Source organism: Narcine bancroftii, chromosome 6 (genome assembly GCF_036971445.1).
Source record: "Narcine bancroftii isolate sNarBan1 chromosome 6, sNarBan1.hap1, whole genome shotgun sequence".
NCBI lineage: Eukaryota > Metazoa > Chordata > Chondrichthyes > Torpediniformes > Narcinidae > Narcine > Narcine bancroftii.
In genome coordinates this window covers 16,166,990-16,189,219 of record NC_091474.1, presented here as the reverse complement: position 1 = coordinate 16,189,219, position 22,230 = coordinate 16,166,990, and the positions used below count along the sequence as shown (strand labels likewise).

The window sequence follows — 22,230 nt, the reverse complement described above, 5'->3', positions numbered from 1 at the left end:
ACTCTCAAGCTCAAATGTCTGTCCATGGCCTTTCATACCACCTCATCCTGACCACCTGCAGATTAGAGGAACAACATCTAATTTTTTGTCTGCGCACTCTCCAATCACAGGGCATGAACACTGAGTTCATTGTATTCCACTAATAAGCTTGCTCTTTCCCCTGCCACTTAATTAGTTATTCCAGTTCCTACTTCCTTTCTCCCTCCACCTAGCCCCTAGCTTAGACTCCTCCCCTCCCTCCCCCTTCTCCACCTATCTCCCACCCTCACCAACCCCTTCCTCTTGTTCCCCCACAGCTTGATGAAGGGCTCAAACCTGAAACATTGGTGATGTATCTTTACCTTTGCTACATAAAGGCACCGTGTGACCTGAGTTTCTCCTGCATTTGTGGATTTTTACAATCACACAGACCTTGCTTTAGAATAATCTAATGCAGATACTAGTATTAAATAGTTTCACTTGTTAGCACTCATAGAATTCATATCAGTACTATGCAAATATCATTGCACAGATCTGTCTTACTGAGCCCATCCCTGCATGACCACATTCCATTCAACAATTCTTTTGTAGGAAAACATATCCAAAACAGATGGTTGAATTTGATTCCATTGTAAAGAATGTTTTCTTCTATTTGAAGATTCATAAATCTTCATCTGTGACATGCAACCACAGTAAATATTTTCAATGCACACAGTTGACTTTGAGAATGAAAATTAACCTTGAAATAATTGTGGCCTCGCTGGTGGTGCTGACGTTGTAGATAAATGCTTACCTGCTTTACTCTGTTCTTGCTGCAAACTAAATTAAATTCCTAAAAGTTAAATTATTACTTGAATCTCAGCTACAGTGAATCAAAAATAATTCACTTTACTGGCTTTAAATAAGCAAATGAAATCTAATATCATTTCAATGTCACAATGCTCAGTAATTCTGTGTTGATTACAATAGTTTATGTTAATTTGTAATAACCTAGTGATTTGTAAAAACTTCAATACTGAATGCTTTTATTGCAAATTAATTTTATTTTCTTGCCCAGTCATTATCAATTGTTTTTCCCCTTGTTTATATCAAAATGTGTCTTAACATTTAGCAGCAAAATTTCTTCCAATTATCTTGTAATTCTACTCACACTTTTACCTGACTACATCATTGTTTTCTTTGGCATTCCTGAGATGTGATTTAAAGAAAGATTAGTTGAGAAAGCTTATAATATGTGCACATAACTTTATCTTTAAATCTGACACAAAACATCACAAACAGATGATATGTAGCCAGCATTTTGATATGGGAGGGATGCATGTTCATATCTTAAAATTTACCTACACCTTTCAGTCATTGCCAGTTTGTGGTCAAATTCCATACAAACTTGAAGTACTGCTATATTATATACACAGTTAGTGGTAAACACCATTTTTAAAAAAATTGAAGAGAAAGAGACTGGTGAAATGTCACGATTTTAATATCAGCATGTTTTGGTCTGAAAACACATGAGAGAATCGGAATTCATTGCCATCAAGATGTCTCAAAATCTGTTGTTTAACAGCAGCATTTTTTTTTAAAGTGTTACAAAATAAATTAAAAATAGTGCAAGATAAAGAAAAAGTCCAAGTAAGGCAATGTCTGTGGATCATTATTCATTCAGGAATTTGGTGGCAGAGGGAAAGAAGCTGTCCTTGTGCCGCTGAGTGCTCGTCTTCAGGCTCCGGTACCTTTTTCCTGAAGGTAGCAGAGTGAAGAGGGCCTGTGTGGTGGTGATGGGTGGGTGGGTGGGGGGGTCCTTTGAATACAGAGGCTGCAGAGAAACCCTGGAGTTAACTAATGTTGTTTGTCTCAGGGACATTTTACATCCACATTTCCTGACAACATGGTCATAATCTTTGGCTTGGCTTCGCGGACGAAGATTTATGGAGGGGGTAAATGTCCACGTCAGCTGCAGGCTCGTTTGTGGCTGACAAGTCCGATGCGGGACAGGCAGACACGGTTGCAGCGGTTGCAGGGGAAAATTGGTGGGTTGGGGTTGGGTGTTGGGTTTTTCCTCCTTTGCCTTTTGTCAGTGAGGTGGGCTCTGCGGTCTTCTTCAAAGGAGGTTGCTGCCTGCTGAACTGTGAGGCGCCAAGATGCACGGTTTGAGGCGATATCAGCCCACTGGCGGTGGTCAATGTGGCAGGCACCAAGAGATTTCTTTAGGCAGTCCTTGTACCTCTTCTTTGGTGCACCTCTGTCACAGTGGCCAGTGGAGAGCTCGCCATATAACACGATCTTGGGAAGGCGATGGTCCTCCATTCTGGAGACGTGACCCACCCAGCGCAGCTGGATCTTCAGCAGCGTGGACTCGATGCTGTCGACCTCTGCCCTCGTCATAATGACCTTGATCTAAAATGACATTTGATGGAAATGGGGTTTGAGATCAAAACACGGGGAAGTGAGATGAGAGGGGGTAAGTAGTTACTTCACTGATGTATTACCAGATGTTGTCATACAACAGGGAAACAGACCCAGCTTGTTCATGACGATTAATGTGCCCATCTGCTTTAGTCCCTTTTGCCTGCATTAAGTCCATACCCTTCCCAACCTCTCACATCGATGTAATTGCCCAAATATTTCTTAGAGCTACCTCTTTTGCTGGCAGCTCTATTGATATGCCCCCTCACATCCTTTCTGTATCTCATTCCCAACACCTTAAATTATTCCCTCATCTTAGATTTTCCTGCTCAAGGAAACCGACCATCCCTATTCATCTTGTCTATGCAGGCTCAATAAAGGCCTCATGTCCATAACGTACTTGTGGAAGCAGCATTCTTCAAATGAAACTCTGGCTGAAATTTGCCACAAGTAAAATCTGGAACTGTTTAATGAACACCATTCTGGAAAGATGAATAGAGAGGCATAATCCCTTTCATTCTGATGTCAATCCCTTCATTCTATATTTTCAAACTCCTCCTATTAATTCACCTTTTGAGCTAGACTTGTCTCATACATTCCAGCTTTTAGTCATGCCATTCCCATCAATTTACCATGCAATGAGCCTTGCTGCACACTTTCCAGTCCTTGCATGTCTTTCCATTCAACCATTGGAAAAGCTGTTGACAGGAAGACAGTGAAACTGCCTGTTCAGTGAAAATTATTAGTTCCTGGTGACTTAGACTGAATGAGGGAACAATGGAGTCAGCAGTAGGTGCATAATTCCCCAAGTTATCCATAGCTGGGTGAAGATGCTGCACCTTTGTCACCCAATAAGCCGTAAAGAATGTGCAATGCTCACAAGCCTCCCACCATGTCCATACATTCAGATGTCCATTCCTATGTGGTAGTTTGAAGTTTCAGACCCTTCCAATGATATTTGTGAGTGCAAAGAGAATTATCACCAGTGTGGATGGAGCATGAATCCTGGCAATCAAGCCTTTACTGAGGACTTGTACACTATGAATGTCATTTTTTGGAATAAGATGCAGGAAATTTCCACCTTTACTTTTTGCCACCCCGTGGCAAAAGTGCCCAACATCTCGGTATTTGAGGGGTAATTCTGTGAAGCCTACGAAAGGATTGGGTTTCATTGAAATGGCGTTCCTTGTTCTAATAGGCCTGGATGATTTGGATGACCCTTGACTGCCATGTATGCAATCTGATATTCTACACCTGTGGAATGTCCCCACTCACGCATTCGTGTATTTGTTTGCCCTGAAAGCCAGGCCATCAGTCCCTGGTCTTTGGATGCTGTGAACCATGATATCCAATAAACATCTCTGGCAAAGTCTTGAAAGGATCGCAAAGCTAAATTTGATGGTGACTGCTGCTAAAGCTCATCTTCGAGGACCCCAGCTGATATAATCCTGTTATAACAAATGCAAGCTACCAGCAAATATGGATTGCCCTCCATTATGTTTGGGACAGGCACATTTTTTCATTTATTTGCCCCTGTGTGCTCCACGGTTTTAAATTTGTTATCAAATAATTCATGTGATTAAAGATCACATAGAAGTTACAGCACTTTTCATATATATAGTCCCCTCATTTCAAGACACTATAATGTTTTGGACATAGCAATAGTATGTTGTCATGTTTAATACTTTGTTGTCTATTCCTTGCCTGCAATGACTACTTGAAGTCTGTGATTCATAAACATCACCAGGTGGTGAGTATCTTCTCTGGTGATGCACTGCCAGGCCTCTACTGAAGCCATCTTCTAGCTCCTGCTTGTTTCAGACGCTTGTCCCCTGAAATTTTCTCTTCACCATATGGAAGTCGTGTTCAATTGGATTTGGATCAGGTCACTGACTTAGCCATTCAGAAATTTTCCAGTTTTTATCTTTGAAAACCTCGGTATGTTTGGGGTCATTGTCTTGCTGGAGGTTGAAGCGCCGCCAATGAGTTTGGAGGCATTTGCTCAAGTGTGAGCAGATGAGAAGTTTCCATACTCCTCAGAATCCATTTTGCTACTGCCGTCAGCAGTTACATCATCAATGAAGATAAATGCACCAGTACCTGTGGCCATACATGCCCAGGTCAGAACACCTCCTTCACCATGTTTCATAGATGAGGTGGTATGCTTTGGATCTTGGGCAGTTCTTTTACACCTCCACATTTTCCTCGTGCCATCACTTTGATACAGATTAATCTTGATCTCCTTTATCCACAAGACCTTATTCCAGAATTCTGCAGAAATACTTCTTGGCAAACTATAATCCGGCTGTCTTGTTTCTGCGGTTTTCATTTTGCAGTGGAGCACCTGTATTTCTTTTCATGAAGTCTTCTGCGGACAGTAGTCAATCCACACCTGCCTCCTGAAGAGTGTTACTGATCTGTGGGACCGGCAATTGGGGATTTCCTTCAGTATGATGAGAATTCTTCTCTCATCAGCAGTGGAGGTCCTCTTTGGTCTACCAGTCTCTTTGCGATAACTGAATTCACCAGTATGCTCTTTCTTCTTAATGATGTTCCAAACTTGTTGATTTTGGTAATCCAAAGGTTTGGGTGATGTCTCTTACTGTTTTATTCTTGTCTTCAGCTTCACTATGGCTTCTTTGACTTTCATTGGCACAACTCTGGTCCTCATGTTGATGAATGGCAACTACAGGTATAATAAAGCTTAGGAACAAGCCTAGCTTTATTATACCTGCACCAATTAAACATACCTGAGTCATCACAAAATCCTGTGAAGCCAAGTGTCCCAAACGTTATGGTGCCATGAAATGGAGGAACTATGTTGTAATTACTACATGGTCAAGCCAAAGTGTATACAAGTATCCCTGAATAAAATCTGGAATGTGCACTTTAATTATATGTGAATTCCTTGATTGCAAATTTAATATATTGTGGAGTACAGGGACAAGTAAAGGTAAAAAGTGTCTTTATCCCAGACAATAAATGCTGAGAATCTTGTGCTCAGATAATATTGGAAAGACTCAACAGATAAGGTGGCATTGTCATTTCTGATAGAATGCTTGCTTCTCTTTCCAAAGACACTTCCTGCCTGAGTGTTTCCAGTATTTTCTGTACTAATTTCAGATCGTCGTCATTATCCTTAGATTGCCTTCCACCTGTGTGCTTTACAGATTCCTGCAAGCAGCATCTCTTTGCTCTCCAGTTGAGCTTAGCATCTCTTGATTCTGCTGATGGTGCTGCTCTTTGCATCCAGACCCAAAGATGAGCTTGTTCAGGACTGATGTGATCATTAATGAATGCAAGGCAACCTCAAATTTAAAAAAAACACTGAACTCCATAAGTTGTAAAGTTGACTCTACTTTAGAACAACAGGTTCTACAGGTAAATCATTTTACAGCAATTCTTCAAAAAGCCTTCTGAGGTTGTACTACTCTATCAATAGTTTACCTCTTTTCAATTTTGAGCTCCTTGCAATATCAAACATTAAGGCAGAGATTGACAGGACAATCCATGGTTATGGGGAGAAGGCTGAGGAGTGGGAGGATGGATCAGCTCGTGATTAGAATGGCGGAGTAGACTCAATTGGTCTATTTCTGCTCCTATATCTTGCATTCCTAAGAATTATTAACAATAGCCAGTTTTTTTTTATAGAATCACACCACCTTGATCTGAATTCTTGACAATAATATATGTGCTTTTTAAGTTAATTATTTCCAAACATGTATAATGTGTTCAATATCTGTTTTGGTCACTAAAGGTTAAGTTTCTATTTGCTTTTTGTGATTTTTTTTTCCTTTTGAAATGTCTTTGTCCATCGTTTGGATACGAGCTCATATCAAAATTATGCCAGAATTTTGGGCATTATTATCAGTCCTAACAATAAAGAAGGCGCTACATTCTGGTGCATGACTCTCTTTCAGTTCCAGTCTCAGGAGGCATGCATTGTACCTCCAGTTTTTGTTCTGCATTTGAATAAAATGTCCCTTTAATATGATGCAGAATTCTGCATAAATATTTTCTTTTGAATGGATTTGGATGATTGACTGTCATTGGCTATGCGCAAGTAAAACTACGGACAGTGTTAATATTAGCTCAAATGGAGCCATCATTTCCTTGACATTTGATGATTTCCCCTCCCATGGACTTGATTGCACACACCCTGACCCACTCATGACGTGCAAAGGTCAGAAGGGCCCTCTCACAAGAAAAATTGATGATCCCTCGAATTTGTCTGTCTTCAATAAGGCTGCTTCAGTCTTGGCCTCGGCTCTATTTATCCATTTTCTCCACGTACACTGAGGTCTTGATGGGCCGTTGTTTCTCTTTCCACAGAGGCTGCCTGGCATGCAGAGTGTTTCATGCATTTTCCATTTTTATTTCAATTCACCGGCATATTTTTTGACTTCCATGTTAGCACCAAGGCAACTGTGTCAATACTACTCAAATCCATCTACCACTTCAGAAGGATATGGGGAGGAGGCACATAGGGTCGCAAGCCCCTCCGAAGTCACATCCCTCCCTCCACAACATTGTCACCATGCCAAACCTTTTTTAAAAACTGGACATACAGTAACGTAACAGGCTGTATGAGTCTCTGCTGCTCAAATTACACCCCGTTAACCTACACCCTGGTACATTTTTGAAGGGTGGGAGGAAACTGGACACCCAGAGAAAACCCACACAGAAACGGGGAGAACTTATTCAGACAGCATTGCATTTGAACTGAGTTCTGGTCCCAATCGCTGGTGCTGTAAGTGCATTGCATTGTAAGTGCATTGCATTAACCAACTCTTGGAGTTCTACCTATCAGTATAATTTGGAGAATTGTGAATTGGAGCAGTTGAAGGAGATCGTTACTTAACACTAATTGCCATCAGAGAAATTACCACCACCTAATTAAAGTTGCCTCTCCTTGACTAATTTGAAGCTTATCATTAGTAGATGATAGCTAATTTTTCCCTTGAGCTAAAAAACCAGTAGCCATGGACCCAGAAACTACAGACTACTAAGTCCTGCATCAGTGATAGGAAAATTGTTGGAGAATATTGTAAAGGTCTGGATTTGTGTTCACTTGGGAAGGAAGGAGTAATTGGTATGGGTTACCATGGATATGTCCAGGGAGTCCAAGTCTCACAAACGCTATTTTATTTTTTGAGGAGGTAAAAGAAGATTGATATAGACCAATGGTCCTCAACCTTTCTCTTTCCACCCACATATTCCCTATGCCACACATGTCAAACTTTGGCCCGCGATATAATTATATTTGGCCCGCAAGATCATTTCAAAAATGTATTAGAGGTGGCCCGCCCTGCAGCGAGAGCCGATGCTGTTTTTTGGTAATGTCACCCCCACCATCCATTGCACATCCTTCCCCACCCCAACTATCCCCTCCCCCCTAAAACCACCCCCCTTAAAAGATGGCCAGAATATTCTCAAAAAGGAATCCAGAATGGTAAAGTTCCACAAACCTTCTGCTGGGAATCCTAACAACACCCGGGCATCAGATCCACGGGACGCGGAGGGAGCAAGAGTGTTGCAGGTTGACCGTGCAAACCTTGAGAACGGGGAAAACAAAATTGTAACACGAGAAGTCTGTCGATGTCATCAGCCGGCAAGCCAATTGGAAGGCTCCCCGCACAACCAGTCACTTCTCCCACCTGTTGAGCAGTGTGGCGGATTGGCGAGCGCCTGTGATTTCCTGTCGGCGCGACGGACATGGCAGGCTGCGCACAGCCCCCACTGTTCCGCAAAGGCTGATCAGCAGCGCGCTGGGCCTGAGTGGGTGGGTAAGCAGGGGTGGGCAGAGGGTGTAGGTGAGGCGTAATGGGCAGGGGAAGTTATGGTGGTGCAAGGGGCAGTTAGAGGGAGGGATGAGTAGAAGGAGGGGTGGATAGGGAAGAGGTAAAAGGGAACGGGCAGGGTGGGTAGGGGAGGGGTGATTAGAGGGTGAGAGACGGGTAGAGGGAGGAACAGGTTGAGGGGAGAGGCAGTAGAGGGGCGTGTATAGGATGGGGTGGGTAGAGGCAGAGCAAGTGGAGTGAAGGGTGAGTAGAGGTTGGGTAAAGGACTGGTCAGGTAGAGGGATGGTGGGTCAAGGGTGAATAGAGGCCTAGAGCCTGAGGAGTGAGCAGGAAATGCTGAGTCCTGATGCAGGCCAAAATGGACACAGCCTGTGAATGCTGACTACATCTCCACAGGGACCAAATATGTTTCCCTCAGGTCAAGCAAAGGGTGAACTTGAGCTACCTACTCCTGACCTGTAACATTATCCTCCTAAAGTTATATCCTAAAGTTTAACATTACATATGTTGAAAGAAGAGAAAACATTCAGATGTTGTTGAAAATTTTCAATAAATATTTAGTTCGGCCCTCGACTTAGTCCAAGTTTTTAATTTTGGCCCTCCGTGAATTTGAGTTTGACACCCCTGCCCTATGCCATAGGTGCTTTGTGATTAGTGAGGGATTACTTAAAGTGGTATGTGGGTGGAAAGAAAAAGTTTGAAAACCACTGTTTTAATTGTCCCTAATTGACTCGTTAGTACACGATTTCATAACTCCAAAGGAAACAGGTCAATGGCAATGTTTCTCAAGCCAAATATTTCAGGAACAATTGGGTCTAGAGCAATGATTCTCAACCTTCCCTTTCCACCCACATATCACCTTACGCAATCCCTTACTAATCACAGAGCACTTATGCCGGCGTAGGGATTACTTAAAGTGGTATGTGAGTGGAAAGAAACAGGTTGTGAACTACTGGTCTAGACAGAGTGGTAGACATGGTTTATCTGGAATTTAATAGGGCTTTCAATATGATAGGATGGTCCAGAACATCCATTCTGAATGGGACCCTCCTCTCTACCCCTCTACCCGGTGCCACAGCATGTTTAAGTATAAGCCTTGTTTTCTTTTTTTTTATCTCATATCAAAAATAATTTTTACATGTTTATGTAGTCAGTAGGAGAGAAGTAGGGAAGAAACCAAAGCATGACTGCCTCACAGGAAAGGGGGCCTGTAAAATTTGAATGGAGTCCTCGGGGGTGGGGGGAAAGGGGTGGGATAGCCAAAAATGTGTTAAGATTGGCTGATGCAAAAGGTTAATCCACAAAGATCCAAAGCATGTTAGCAAATGGATCCATAATTGGCTAGGTGAAAGGAGGCAGAGGGATGTTTTTCTGACTAGAAATCTCCAGTCATTGATATACTGCAGTAACTGATGCTGGGTCCTTTGAAATATTTACAAACTACTTGGACGAGAATGTGAGTGGTCTGTTGAGTTTAAGTGGTCAGACCGCACTGAAATTGGTACACTGTAAATATCAAAGGAGGTTGTCTGAGTTTACAGGTGGACACAGTTCAGATAGGAAATTGGACAGAGTAGTGGGAGATGGAATTTAATCCAGACAAGTTTGTTGGAATTAATTTTTGGAAGTCATTGCTCAAGTCAATAGGAGAGACCTTGGGAGCAGTGAAGCATCAGATTTGGTGCCAGATTTTTAAAAAATGTTTAAAAGCACCAACAGGACCAAAAAAAGCCTAAAAACCGCCAATCGACACTTTCTGCTGCCAACCGATTCAAGAAAGCAGCAAATTTCTGTTGTTTAAGGGGTCAAACTTGGCCACCTGTGTCCTTTAGAACATAAGAGGATCAAGAGCGAGCCTGCACTGCCATTCAAAAGATCATGGAAGGTTTGACTGTAGACTCAACTTCACTAACCCACCTGTTCCCCATAACCATTCATTCTCCATACTATTTCAAAAAAATCTGTCTTAAATAAGTTTAATGAGACTTCTTCTTCATTGGGCAGATAATTCTCTTCAGCTTTATCCTGGAAATAATAAAACTTCTTTCTGCAATTTTGGGATGCCTTGCCAAATCAAAGGCAAATTTGTGGTATAAAACTGAAACTGGATAACTGTTGTCAAAATTCAATGACTTCCAGTTGGCATAAATTAAACTTTCACCCTGTCATTCCTACAGGACTAAGGAGTGTACAAATTCAATTTCCTCTTTGCTAATTTTAAAAAAAAGTTGAATTCAGTGAATAGAATTTGGAGAAAATTTGTTGGCACATGGTTCCTTTGGATTAGGGCCAGTGTAGTTTTCTGATAACATTCTGAGTTCTTGATTCGGAAAGCTTTGAGATTGACCTTCAACTGCACAGTTCAATTGGAGCTGAGTGGCGTAGTGTATTTTAATTATAGCAATTCTTATGAACTGAGCCCCAAGAAGACCGATGCACCTTATATTTTCCTTGGCAGAGCTATATGGATTCAGTATAGGAGGCATCGGCCACCACTTGGGTGCAACCCATGGTTCCCAGCCTCGGACTCGTCTCTTTCGAACCTATTCACTGCAGATTAGGACAGAGTATGAGTCGTGGTAGGAGCTCAGGTAATCAGTCAGTACATTGCTGATGGTATGTTTAATATCACATAGAACTTGCTTATTTTTTAGAGCAAAATATTTGATGTTGTCAAAGGGAGGTTTAATTCTCTGAAGGTGCACTTGTTTTTTGCTCTTCCTGTATAATGCCACTCAGATTCGGGAATATGATCAGCTGATGTTCTCAGAACGACTGTGGAAGTGAGCCAATAGTCAACTTGATAGTGCAGTAATTTGACAAGGGCACTTAAATATAGACAAATCATTGTCAAGGTCTCCAACTAGACAGCAAGGAAAGTCAGTAAAAGACCAGTGAGATATTCAAGTCAAGACGAGGCAATTTCTTGAGATACTCTTGGGATCTTGATTATTTGGAATCCACGTGGACCAAATTTGCTCTGGAGTCGTGCCAAATTAAGAAAATTAAGTGTGATCAAACACAAGACCAAAGTAAAGTGCGATGTGCTTCTCCAGATGCACCTCTTTGATACAGCAATTCTTTGGCTTTCAAGAGGTCCCGGGGTATCTGGACACCTGGCCTAATGGTTAGAATATATTTTGCAATGACCAAGCTATGAAATACTGTGTCCTTAATGTTATCAAAGGCAAGGAAGCGAGCGACTTCAAGGATCACTTCGCTAGCTTTCATCATGGCCACCAAGTTGTGATTTTTGTTTTACTTTTAATTCAATTGAGGAAAAAAATATTTTAGCAAGTTCATATGGATGTTGAATATGTTGCACAAGTAACCATAAGTCGACGTGCAATGCTGTTTTAATTTAAAATGTCATTCATAGGTGTTCCCATTCCTGAGTACATGGTTTAATGACTACATAACTGCTTCGGGCAACTATGAAGAATTCATTCCTCTCATGAGTTGTGAATTCAAAACACCAAATGTCTGATAATGGGTCAAGTAGCCTCTTGTGTCAGAGAAAAGTCAGAATTCAAAGTAGATAAACATCTAAGTAAAGCTCAGAGAAGTCAGCCCAGGGATGCAACAATTCGTGCTGTTATTGTACAGCTCCAGAGACCTGGATTTAATCGTGATACTGGGTGCTGTCTGTCTGGGTGAGGTTTGCCTATTCTTGAAACTGCATAGATTGCTCTTAAGTTCTCTGGTTGTTCCCACATCCCAGAGATGTGCAGGTAGGTTAGCGAGCTGCTAGAAATTAGAGAGTGTGTGTGTATTGCTCAATAAAGTGGAATTTATGAACAAGGGAGAGAATAGGCTGCAGAATAGTGGGAGAATGGGACTGATAGGAATATTCTGAGGGACAGTATTATGCTCAGTGGGCTGAATGGTCTCCTTTTTAAAGTAAATTTAGACATACAACATGGTAACAGACCATTTCGGCCCATGAGCTCGTGCCACCCAATAACACCCAATTGACCTCCAACCCTGATATGTTTTTGAAGGGTGGGAGGAAACTGAAGCACCCAGAGGAAACCCACACAGAGACGGGGAGAATGTATAAACTCCTTACAGACAGCACCAGATTCGAACCAAGGTCACTGGCCCTGTAACAGCATTACACTAACCACATGGGAAGAATACACATAGTTCAAAACAAAAAAAAATGTAAGTAGCAATTCTCAAAAGCATTTGTGCATGCATAAAATGAACAAATGCATTAGTCACAGAGCATGGAACAGGCCCTTTGGCCCAACTCTTCTCTGCCAACCAAGTTGGTGCTCTGGACTAGTCCAGTTTGCCTGCATTTATTCCATATCCTTCTAAACCTTTCCTATCCATTTAAAATTGCTGATAAATTCAGCATCCAAGAGAAAAGTTGAACAGCTTCTGAAGGATGATCTATTAAAACAATTTTTTTTAACCAAAGAAAAGCTGTAATTTTGGCAAAATTCATTGTTAAGAATCTACTACATATTTACAAATGGAATTTCCAGCGGCCTTCCCGTTGCCTCTCACTTTGCATTTCCTCCACTTGTGATTCATTTTGCTTAGCATAGAACTTGCCAACAAAATTTGAAATTGGCATCTAACATGTTCTTTTTTTCTGCCAACCTATTGATATAAGCAGCATTCTAGACTGTTGTAAAGCTCATTAAATCTGTCAACCATGCTTGGAAACTTTATTTTTATTTTTGATAAAAGTGAGGCTGTTGTGTTTGTCCAGGAGTACACATGATTTATATTTAGAGCATTTGTATTCAGAGTGTTTTCCCAAAAGTGTTTGAATTTCATTTCATTTTTTTTCAATAGTTAAATGTTTGGCCCATCTTCTGTGTCCCAGCTCTCAGAGTAATCATGTTCCCTAACTTATTTCAGTGTCTTATATCCCTGTCAACTTCATCGGATTCTTCTCCTACAAACACAGAGGTAAACTTCTGGTAGCCAATTAATCCCCACCAACCAGTTAGCCTTTGGAAAGTGGGAGGGAAAATGGGCCAGTCAGGCGGAAGCTTAATTAGTTACAGGGAGAACATGCAAGCTACAAAGAGGCAATGGTCATGGAGACCAGGATCAACACTGAATTGCTGGAGCTGTGTAGTGGCATGACCTGCTGTACCACTTTGCTGCCCTGTGTAGTGGCATGATCTGCTGTACCACTTTGCTGCCCTGTATAGTGGCATGATCTGCTGTACCACTTTGCAGCCTGTCAAAATGATTAGGTTTTGAATGGGCTGTTCTTGGCTACACCCATTTCAGAAATGTACATCATGAAGATGTGATACATGATACGCCTCCCAAAGACTCGATGATTTTGTAATCTTTAAAAACCAAAACCATCGACAATGAAAGTGCTGGTATAGATACACTTCAAAGCTGGCAACAGAAAATTTAGTTTAGGCAAAAAGTTCAGACAATCGGTTTGTTTCTTCAACTGATCTTATGTAAGGGCACAAAATATCTGGAGAATTTGGTTAAATGAAGAAAATAAAAAGCTCTGAAAGGTGCTTAACTGAGTAAGAATAATAAGAGGGGCCTTCAGGTGAACAAAATTATATATATGTATCATAACTTTGTGAAGCCCTCAGAAAAGGATGGCACAGTGGTGTTACGAATAGAGCTGGGGGCCTCATCACTTCTGCGACGAGGTTTCATCCTGGCCTTCACTGCTGACTGTCTGGAGTTTGCACATTCTCAATCCAAGTGGATTTCCTCTGGGTGCTCTGGTTAGCTCCCATATCCCAAATTTATGGGTTGATAGATTAATTGGATACTGCACTTTTGCCCTTTGTGTGAGGTAGTGATAGGATTTGGTGGCTCTGTTTAGTGGTATCATTTACTGTGAGAGGACTTGAAAACAGAAATAGGAAGGTTATGCAATTTTTCGTATATACTGTAGTATCATTGAGAGCACATATGGAGTATTGAGTATGGTATTGGTTAGTGTCGACGAGAATATTCTCCCAGAATCACAGTGCGGCTTTCGTGCAAACAGAGGAACTACTGACGTGGTCTTTGCCCTCAGACAGCTCCAAGAAAAGTGCAGAGAACAAAACAAAGGACTCTACATCACCTTTGTTGACCTCACCAAAGCCTTCAACACCGTGAGCAGGAAAGGGCTTTGGCAAATACTAGAGCGCATCGGATGCCCCCCAAAGTTCCTCAACATGGTTGTCCAACTGCACGAAAACCAACAAGGTCGGGTCAGATACAGCAATGAGCTCTCTGAACCCTTCTCCATTAACAATGGCATGAAGCAAGGCTGTGTTCTCGCACCAACCCTCTTTTCAATCTTCTTCAGCATGATGCTGAACCAAGCCATGAAAGACCTTCACAATGGAGACGCTGTTTACATCCGGTACCACACGGATGGCAGTCTCTTCAATCTGAGGTGCCTGCAAGCTCACACCAAGACACAAGAGAAACTTGTCCGTGAACTACTCTTTGCAGACAATGCCACTTTAGTTGCCCATTCAGAGCCAGCTCTTCAGCGCTTGACGTCCTGTTTTGCGGAAACTGCCAAAATGTTTGGCCTGGAAGTCAGCCTGAAGAAAACTGAGGTCCTCCATCAGCCAGCTCCCCACCATGACTACCAGCCCCCCCACATCTCCATCGGGCACACAAAACTCAAAACGGTCAACCAGTTTACCTATCTCGGCTGCACCATTTCATCAGATGCAAGGATCGACAACGAGATAGAAAACAGACTCGCCAAGGCAATAGCGCCTTTGGAAGACTACACAAAAGAGTCTGGAAAACCAACCAACTGAAAAACCTCACAAAGATAAGTGTATACAGAGCCGTTGTCATACTCCTCCTGTTCGGCTCCGAATCATGGGTCCTCTACTGGCATCACCTACGGCTCCTAGAATGCTTCCACCAGCGTTGTCTCCGCTCCATCCTCAACATTCATTGGAGTGCTTTCATCCCTAACATCGAAGTACTCGAGATGGCAGAGGTCGACAGCATTGAGTCCACGCTGCTGAAGATCCAGCTGCGCTGGGTGGGTCACGTCTCCAGAATGGAGGACCATCGCCTTCCCAAGATCGTGTTATATGGCGAGCTCTCCACTGGCCACCATGACAGAGGTGCACCAAAGAAAAGGTACAAGGACTGACTAAAGAAATCTCTTGGTGCCTGCCACATTGACCACCGCCAGTGGGCTGATATCGCCTCAAACCGTGCATCTTGGCGCCTCACAGTTCGGCAGGCAGCAACCTCCTTTGAAGAAGACCGCAGAGCCCACCTCACTGACAAAAGGCAAAGGAGGAAAAACCCAAAACCCAACCCCAACCAACGAATTTTCCCCTGCAACCGCCGCAACCGTGTCTGCCTGTCCCGCATCGGACTTGTCAGCCACAAACGAGCCTGCAGCTGACGTGGACATTTACCTCCTCCATAAATCTTCGTCCGCGAAGCCAAGCCAAAGAAAGAATTTGGTTTTTCTTTATTTAAGGAAGGAAATAGTAAAAGACTCTGGGGATTGGGTCAGTCTAGATTTTCGGGCAGTATTTTTTAAATTCATATTTAAGGAAAATGAAGAAGAGATGAACAGCTAAATTGTGATTGTTCATTAATAAACTTTTTTCATATAAAATACAATGAACAAAAAAAAACAAGTATTTTTCTTGCATTTCTGCGACTTCTGTGTGCTCGCTAGTTGCCGCTGGGCATCTGTGGTGCTTATGCGTTCATTCACGCACACCAAAGCCAGCTCTATTTAAAAACTTTGAGAGTTTTTGAAAAGTCTGGATTCTTGAATGGTCCAAATTTCTGGCATCTGGATTTTTGGACTTTCACTGTAAATGCATTGGAAGGCAGTTTAGATCACCATAATACTAGAATGGATGAGTTGCCTTCCAGAAAATATGAGACTGGCTAAACTCATGTTCTCTGGAGTTTAGAAGAGTGGGGGGGGGGGTGGGGGAATGACGAGGAAAGGATCCGATTCTTGTGGGACTTGACAAAGTGAATATGGAGAGGCCTTGGTTCAGAATTAAGGACCAGATAAGACTGAGATGGGTGATTCCACCCCCCTTCCCCCCCCACCCCACCAGTTGGTGTCCGTGGGACTGTCTTCCTCAGTAGGGTCTTCAAGGTAGAAATAGATAAATGCTTGAACGATAACCAAGAGTAGGTAGAATTTGGGTCACCATCAGATTAACCAGGATCTAATCAAATGACAGAGCAATCTTAAGGGCTAAATGGTCCTACTCCTGCTCCACCACATGGTCCTGAATGGTCGTACTCCTGCTCCACCACATGGTCCTGAATGATCCTACTCTTGCTTCACCACATGGTCCTGAATGGTCCTACTCCTGCTCCACAACATGGTCCTGAATGGTCCTACTCCTGCTCCACCACATGGTCCTGAATGGTCCTACTCCTGCTTCACCACATATACTTGTATATAGTAAATATGCAATTTATCATATTAACAGTCTTTGCTTCTATTTCAAGGTATTTTCTACACAGCAGCGATTATCGGACCAGCAGCTGGCTACTTGCTCGGAGGATTTTTTCTCCAACTGTATACTGAAGTAAACACCAAGTGAGTAACAACCTTTGTGATTTATACAATTAGACTCTATGAGAATAGAGCGGCACAGTTAGCACAATGCTGTTACAGTGCCAGCGACTGGGATTTGAATGACTGGTGCTGTCCACAAGGAGTTTGCACATTCTCCCTGTGTCTGCGTGGGTTTCCTCCAGGTGCTCTGGTTTCCTCCAACTCTTCAAAACGTACCGGGGTGGGGAGGTTGTAAGTCTACTGGGTGCAATTGGGCGGCAAGGGCTCGTGGGCGGCAAGGGCCTGTCACTGTGTTCTAAATGTTTTTGTTTAAAAAAAAAGATTTTATATTTGCAGCCACTGTCGATTTGCTTTAAGGTGGTAAATCTTTCTCAAAAGCGCAGGAGACGTGTCTTCTCTCACTGTCATTGAACTAGTTGGAGTCCAGCTTGTACGTTCAGTCTGATTGGTATCAGAGCTGCTCATCTGCGGTGTGTTCCCTTTTTTTCCTGTTCTTGGCACTCTTTAAATTTCCCATTGAATCTCTCTCTCTCTTTATTCCATGTCATTGCTTCATTTTTGTGGCTCACTTCCAGTGCTGGCATGTTTATCATGTTGTTGCTGAACTTAATTGAAACGTGATTGGTGAGTCAGATCCTGATCTCATCAAGTATCCAGATATGACACCCCCCATGTTGACTGTGTAGCCTCTGTACCCTCCCCTGAAGTTAGGTTTGTGCGACGAGGGTGCAAGAGCAATTTTGCGTTCATTGCCATAAGTTTTCTTCATCCATGAACCCGTTTTGTGAAAGAATAACAGGGTTTTTTTTTCAACATTGCTGCCAATGTCAGTATAAAGCACGCCCACGTCCCTGTCATGATGCTGAGTAAACTTTCATGAGCACTTGTGACTCATCCCCAAACCAGACACTGTGGCAATTTTTATCTACCTTCAAACTTCGGATGAGATTTTCACCTAAAGCAGTTTATTTCTGTGACTATTATCTCCTAGAAGTTCTGCAGATTAGAGACAATATAGAAAAATTTGACAGTGAAATCCAGCTAGTCAATTGGTGTAGGGAGTGATTTCTGAGCTACGCAACTTAATCTTTGCCCCATTACAGAAGTCTATCTGTAGCAAGTTCTCGGGTATGGCAGGGCTACAGATGAGTGGGAACAAGGACTTTTTATTTGCATAAAACCAATGGAATCTACTTCATAAACTGTAGCAAGAAATTTGAAGTATTTGACAAATGAATAATATCTAAAGTGTTTCAATATGGGCTCTAAGATAACTCAAAAAGCCTCTTCCTGGGCTAATTTATGTCTTTATTTACAGTTCGCAGTATTCTCACCTATCAGAAAAGCCATTTCTTTTTGAAAGGTTCCATTTTAATGAGCAATTTTCTTTTAAATCATTTAGTAACATTGGAACTTTATGCAGGGTCTAAATGACTTCCTGCATTTTGCCTTTTGCCCAACTCTTCGGCAGTTGACACACGCAGATTTATGACGACTCACCATATTATGCATCCTGCATGATGCTGCCCTCATTTTCCATTCAATCCACAAAGAGTCAACATCAGAGCTGCAGTTTAGTGGCATGTGGTCAGGCATGTTTGTATTTTAAAGTCCACTTAGTCATCCTGGCTTCTTCAAAATGTCCTGATGTATCTTGTCCTTGATAACAAGGGAATTATAAACTGCCACTTTTGCTATCTAGTGAAAAGAAAGCCCACACTCTCAGTGCAGATAAGACATTAAAGTTCAAACTTTCCTCCTTTCAGCGAGTTGTGTGTTTCAGGATGTGTATAATGACAGGTTTTTCTTTTACTAATTAACTTTCAAGCAAAGTTCCTTGCTTCAATTAACCCAGCATTTCTCTTGTATAATTGTATAAAAGAATAGTACTTGGATGTACCTTCTAAATAAATCATCTATTTGTTTCATGTACGCCTAATTCCTGCACTGCCATCTCTCTCTCTCTCTCTCTGACAACACTTTCAGGCAGATGCCCATTCTCAGCTGAATTCTGTTCCAACCTGCTTAATTAATCTTCGACATGTCTACGTAATGTGCATTATTTTGACATGTGCTGTTACCTTAACTTTGACTACTAACTTGGGTTATTACCATTCTCCTATCATGGGGAATTACTGCTTCTCTGTAATTGTTGGTCTCCGGAGCTATTGCTCCCGATGTCTCTGATCCTTTTGCATGATTTTTGTTCTGGTAATCAAGAGGCTTCCTTTGTTCTTCCCACCCAGTCTAATTGCCCTTCACAGTATGTTTATAGACTTGTTTTCACTTTAACTTCCTTCACATCTGTTCCCTTCTAATAATGTTTAATTGCTCACCCTCCCATATGATCCTGAAGGTTCATTAATCGTTTGTCCACTCCCTTGTTCATGTCCTTGACTCTGAGCCAACATCTCTCTTGTTACCATTCCTCACTGAAAAGAACGCTACTTGTGGAGTCGACATCTTGTTTGCAGCAGCACTTGTGCATAGAATCCCTTTATTCCAAAGTGAATTGTTTCATTTTTGTATATTTTGAGCTATTCTCCATCTCATTATGTCCAACCAACATGTCAGCTGAACTGCCAACTGAAATTGGATCAAGATGTTGAAGACAGAGAGCAAAGGGGATGTGATAGATGGGTGTTCCTTAGGAAGGATGAAGTTTTCTGCACCAGTATTCACACTTGGGAGCAGCATGAGCTGTCCCTCCTGGTGGCTACTCTATTCCGGCTGCCTGAACATGGATGTATGTTTTATCATCCAGTGCGTGAGGAAATTCAGCAGAAAGCACGTTTCTTCTCTGAATCCACCACTCTGCCAACAAAAACCATTACGAAGGTTTCCAGCCTCTGCGACTAACTCTGGGGACATTGAAAAGGTGGTAGGCAGCTTGATATGTATTTTGCCAAGTGGTTGATTGATCTGCAAGACCTGGTAGCTCAGCAAGTTATTGGAAGACTGGCAGCAGGACTGATTCTGCTTCTCACACCCTTGACTTGCACTTTGCTCACATGGATATCCAGCAAAATAAATCGAAAAGTGGTAGACACATTGAGAGGAGGTTGGAATAAAAACCCAAAGTTGGAAATGTTCAGCAGATCAGGCGGCATCTGTTGAAAGAAAAACAGTTAATATTTCAAGTCTGGCATCTTTCATTAGAGAGAGAGAAAAACGAGAGACCAAAGATCAGAACAATAACCTAACACATTATTTTGGCCTATTAGAGACAATATATATATTATCTTGAACATTTTGTATTTTTTTTTAATTTAGGCGTACAGCACGGTAACAGGCTCTTCCAGCCCACAAGGCCGCGCTGCCCAATTACAATCCCGGTATGTTTTTTGAAGGGTGGGCGAAAACTGAAGCACCCGGAGGAAACCCATGCAGACACGGGGAGAACGTACAAACTCCTTATAGACAGCACCAAATACGAACCTGCATCGCTAGTGCTGTAACTGTAGTTCACTAACCACTACGTTATATCTTTTTCTATTTCATGGCACATTGCAGTAACTTATACTATAGTTATTTGTGATTCTTGCGTACCTGAGTGGCTACAGTAAGTACCAAATTCATTGCACCTGCATGTTTGTACTTGTGTGTATGACAATAAGCTCTCATGTCAGACACGTACACAAATGCCCATTGTTCCACTTATTGCCCTCCTTGCCTCCTCTCCTATCTTTGACTCCCCTCTATCAGTTCTAATGAAGAGTCTTCATTCCTGAAACATTGAATGTTTCTCCTTCCACAGGTACTGACCTGCTGAGTTTTACAGCATGTTCTACTTTCTAAGTCAGGTTTCCAACTTTTTGAGATCAGATTGGAATTGAAAAACTATTTTCTGTCACTTACAACAAGATGCAGCACACAATAAGCCGACCACAAGATCTGCTTTACTTCCCTCATGAAAGCCTGGAAGGGTGAAGTACAGGAATAAATTTTGCCATGCTGTCGTCTTATTGAGAATTCTCATTATTGATAGGATCAAAGCAAATAACCTAGCACAACCTTGCATTGAGTTCCATCCACTGCAAATTTGCTCTTAAATTTACTCTGCCCTTTGTGCCATTCAGCTCCCATCTCTGAAACCTATTGTAAATCTTAACCTTGTGTAAATTTTGACACAGTGTCATCTATTTGCTCAAACAAATGATCACTCTCTGCCACCCTGAAGCTGACATGTTTCAGCAGATCTCCAATTGTCACATTTAAACAATTAAAGTAATTATTTTCCCTGTCTCTCGCGATAATCAGTTGCCAACTAATGTGCACCACCCTGATATAATTCGATGCCAGTAACCTCTTCTGTAAACCTTAAGAAATAGAAGTCCGTGTGATTCTGTAGTTTCTTTTAAAAAAAAACGCAACTGCAATAAAATAAAAGTTAGATAAATATTGCACATGAAGGAACAGTGGGTTGAAGATTTTGATTAAGAGAATCCCAAGGCATTCCATGAAGACAGTAAAAACAAGAGGATAGCTACAGACAGAGCAGGACCACTCAAAGACAAAGGACTTGCACTTGGAGCCAGAGGAAGAGGGTGAGGTACTAAATTAATATTTTGCAACAGTATTTTCCAGGGATTAAGAAATGGAGGATGGCGAGATTGGTGATATTCCAGGGCATGTTGATATCAAGAAGAGTGTTGAGTATCTTGAAGAACATAGTGGATAAATTCCTGGCCCGATAGGATCTATCCCAGGTTATTGAGAGAGGAAAGAGAGGAGATCGCTGGTTCCTTGATGGAGATCTTTGGCCACAGGAAAGTTTCAAAAGACTGGAAAATAGCCAATGTTTGTCCTCTGTTTATAAGAGGAATTGTAGGAACAAAGAATGAAATTGTAGGTTCGTGAGCCATACATTAGTGGTAGGGAAATGTTTGGAGATTTTAATGGCTTAGATCTGCACACATCTGTATATTAGGGTAGTTAGCATGGTTTTGAGCTCCATACGCTGCAGATTTGCTTAAGAATTTACTCCTGCTCTTTGTGACGTTCTGCTCTAATCTCTTTACCTTGTGTAAATTTTGACATTGCATCATATATTTGCTCAAACAAATGATAAATCTCTACATCACTGCAGCCCAACATGTGGGCAGGTTGTGTTTTGATTGAGTTTTATTGAGGTAAAGAAAATTATTAATGAGGGTTGGGCAGTGGGTGTTGTCTACATGGGCTTAAATAAAGCTTTCAACAAGGTCCTTCTTGGTTGGCTGTTTGAAATGACTGCACCACATGGGAATCACAGAGACTTGGTAGACAGAATGCAAAATTATTTTAACCATAGAAGGCAGATGATAGTTATGAGAGGGTTTCTCTGACAAGGGATCTGAGACCAATGGTGTTCTGCAGGAGTCGGTGCCGAGCCCTCTGTGATAACGTAGGTGAGCTGATTAGTAAATTTCCAGATGATGCAAAAATGGGTGGTTTTCGATAGTGGAGGTTTCTCAAGGGATTCAGCAGGATGATGTAGACAGAGAAATGGCAGATGGAACTTTATCCAGACATCTGTAG

The 22,230-nt window shown here is 41.9% G+C and overlaps 1 protein-coding gene across 4 annotated transcripts in view; it reads left to right on the top strand.

Annotated features, from left to right (window-relative positions):
* The window catches only part of slco4a1 (solute carrier organic anion transporter family, member 4A1), a 141,795-nt gene that overhangs the window by 89,670 nt on the left and 29,895 nt on the right, over positions 1-22,230 (top strand). For all 4 annotated transcript variants that reach the window (XM_069884112.1, XM_069884114.1, XM_069884113.1 and 1 more), the window contains one exon: positions 16,641-16,731. In XM_069884112.1, coding sequence (XP_069740213.1) covers positions 16,641-16,731 — 91 coding nt within the window. The remainder of the gene's footprint in view (positions 1-16,640; positions 16,732-22,230) is intronic.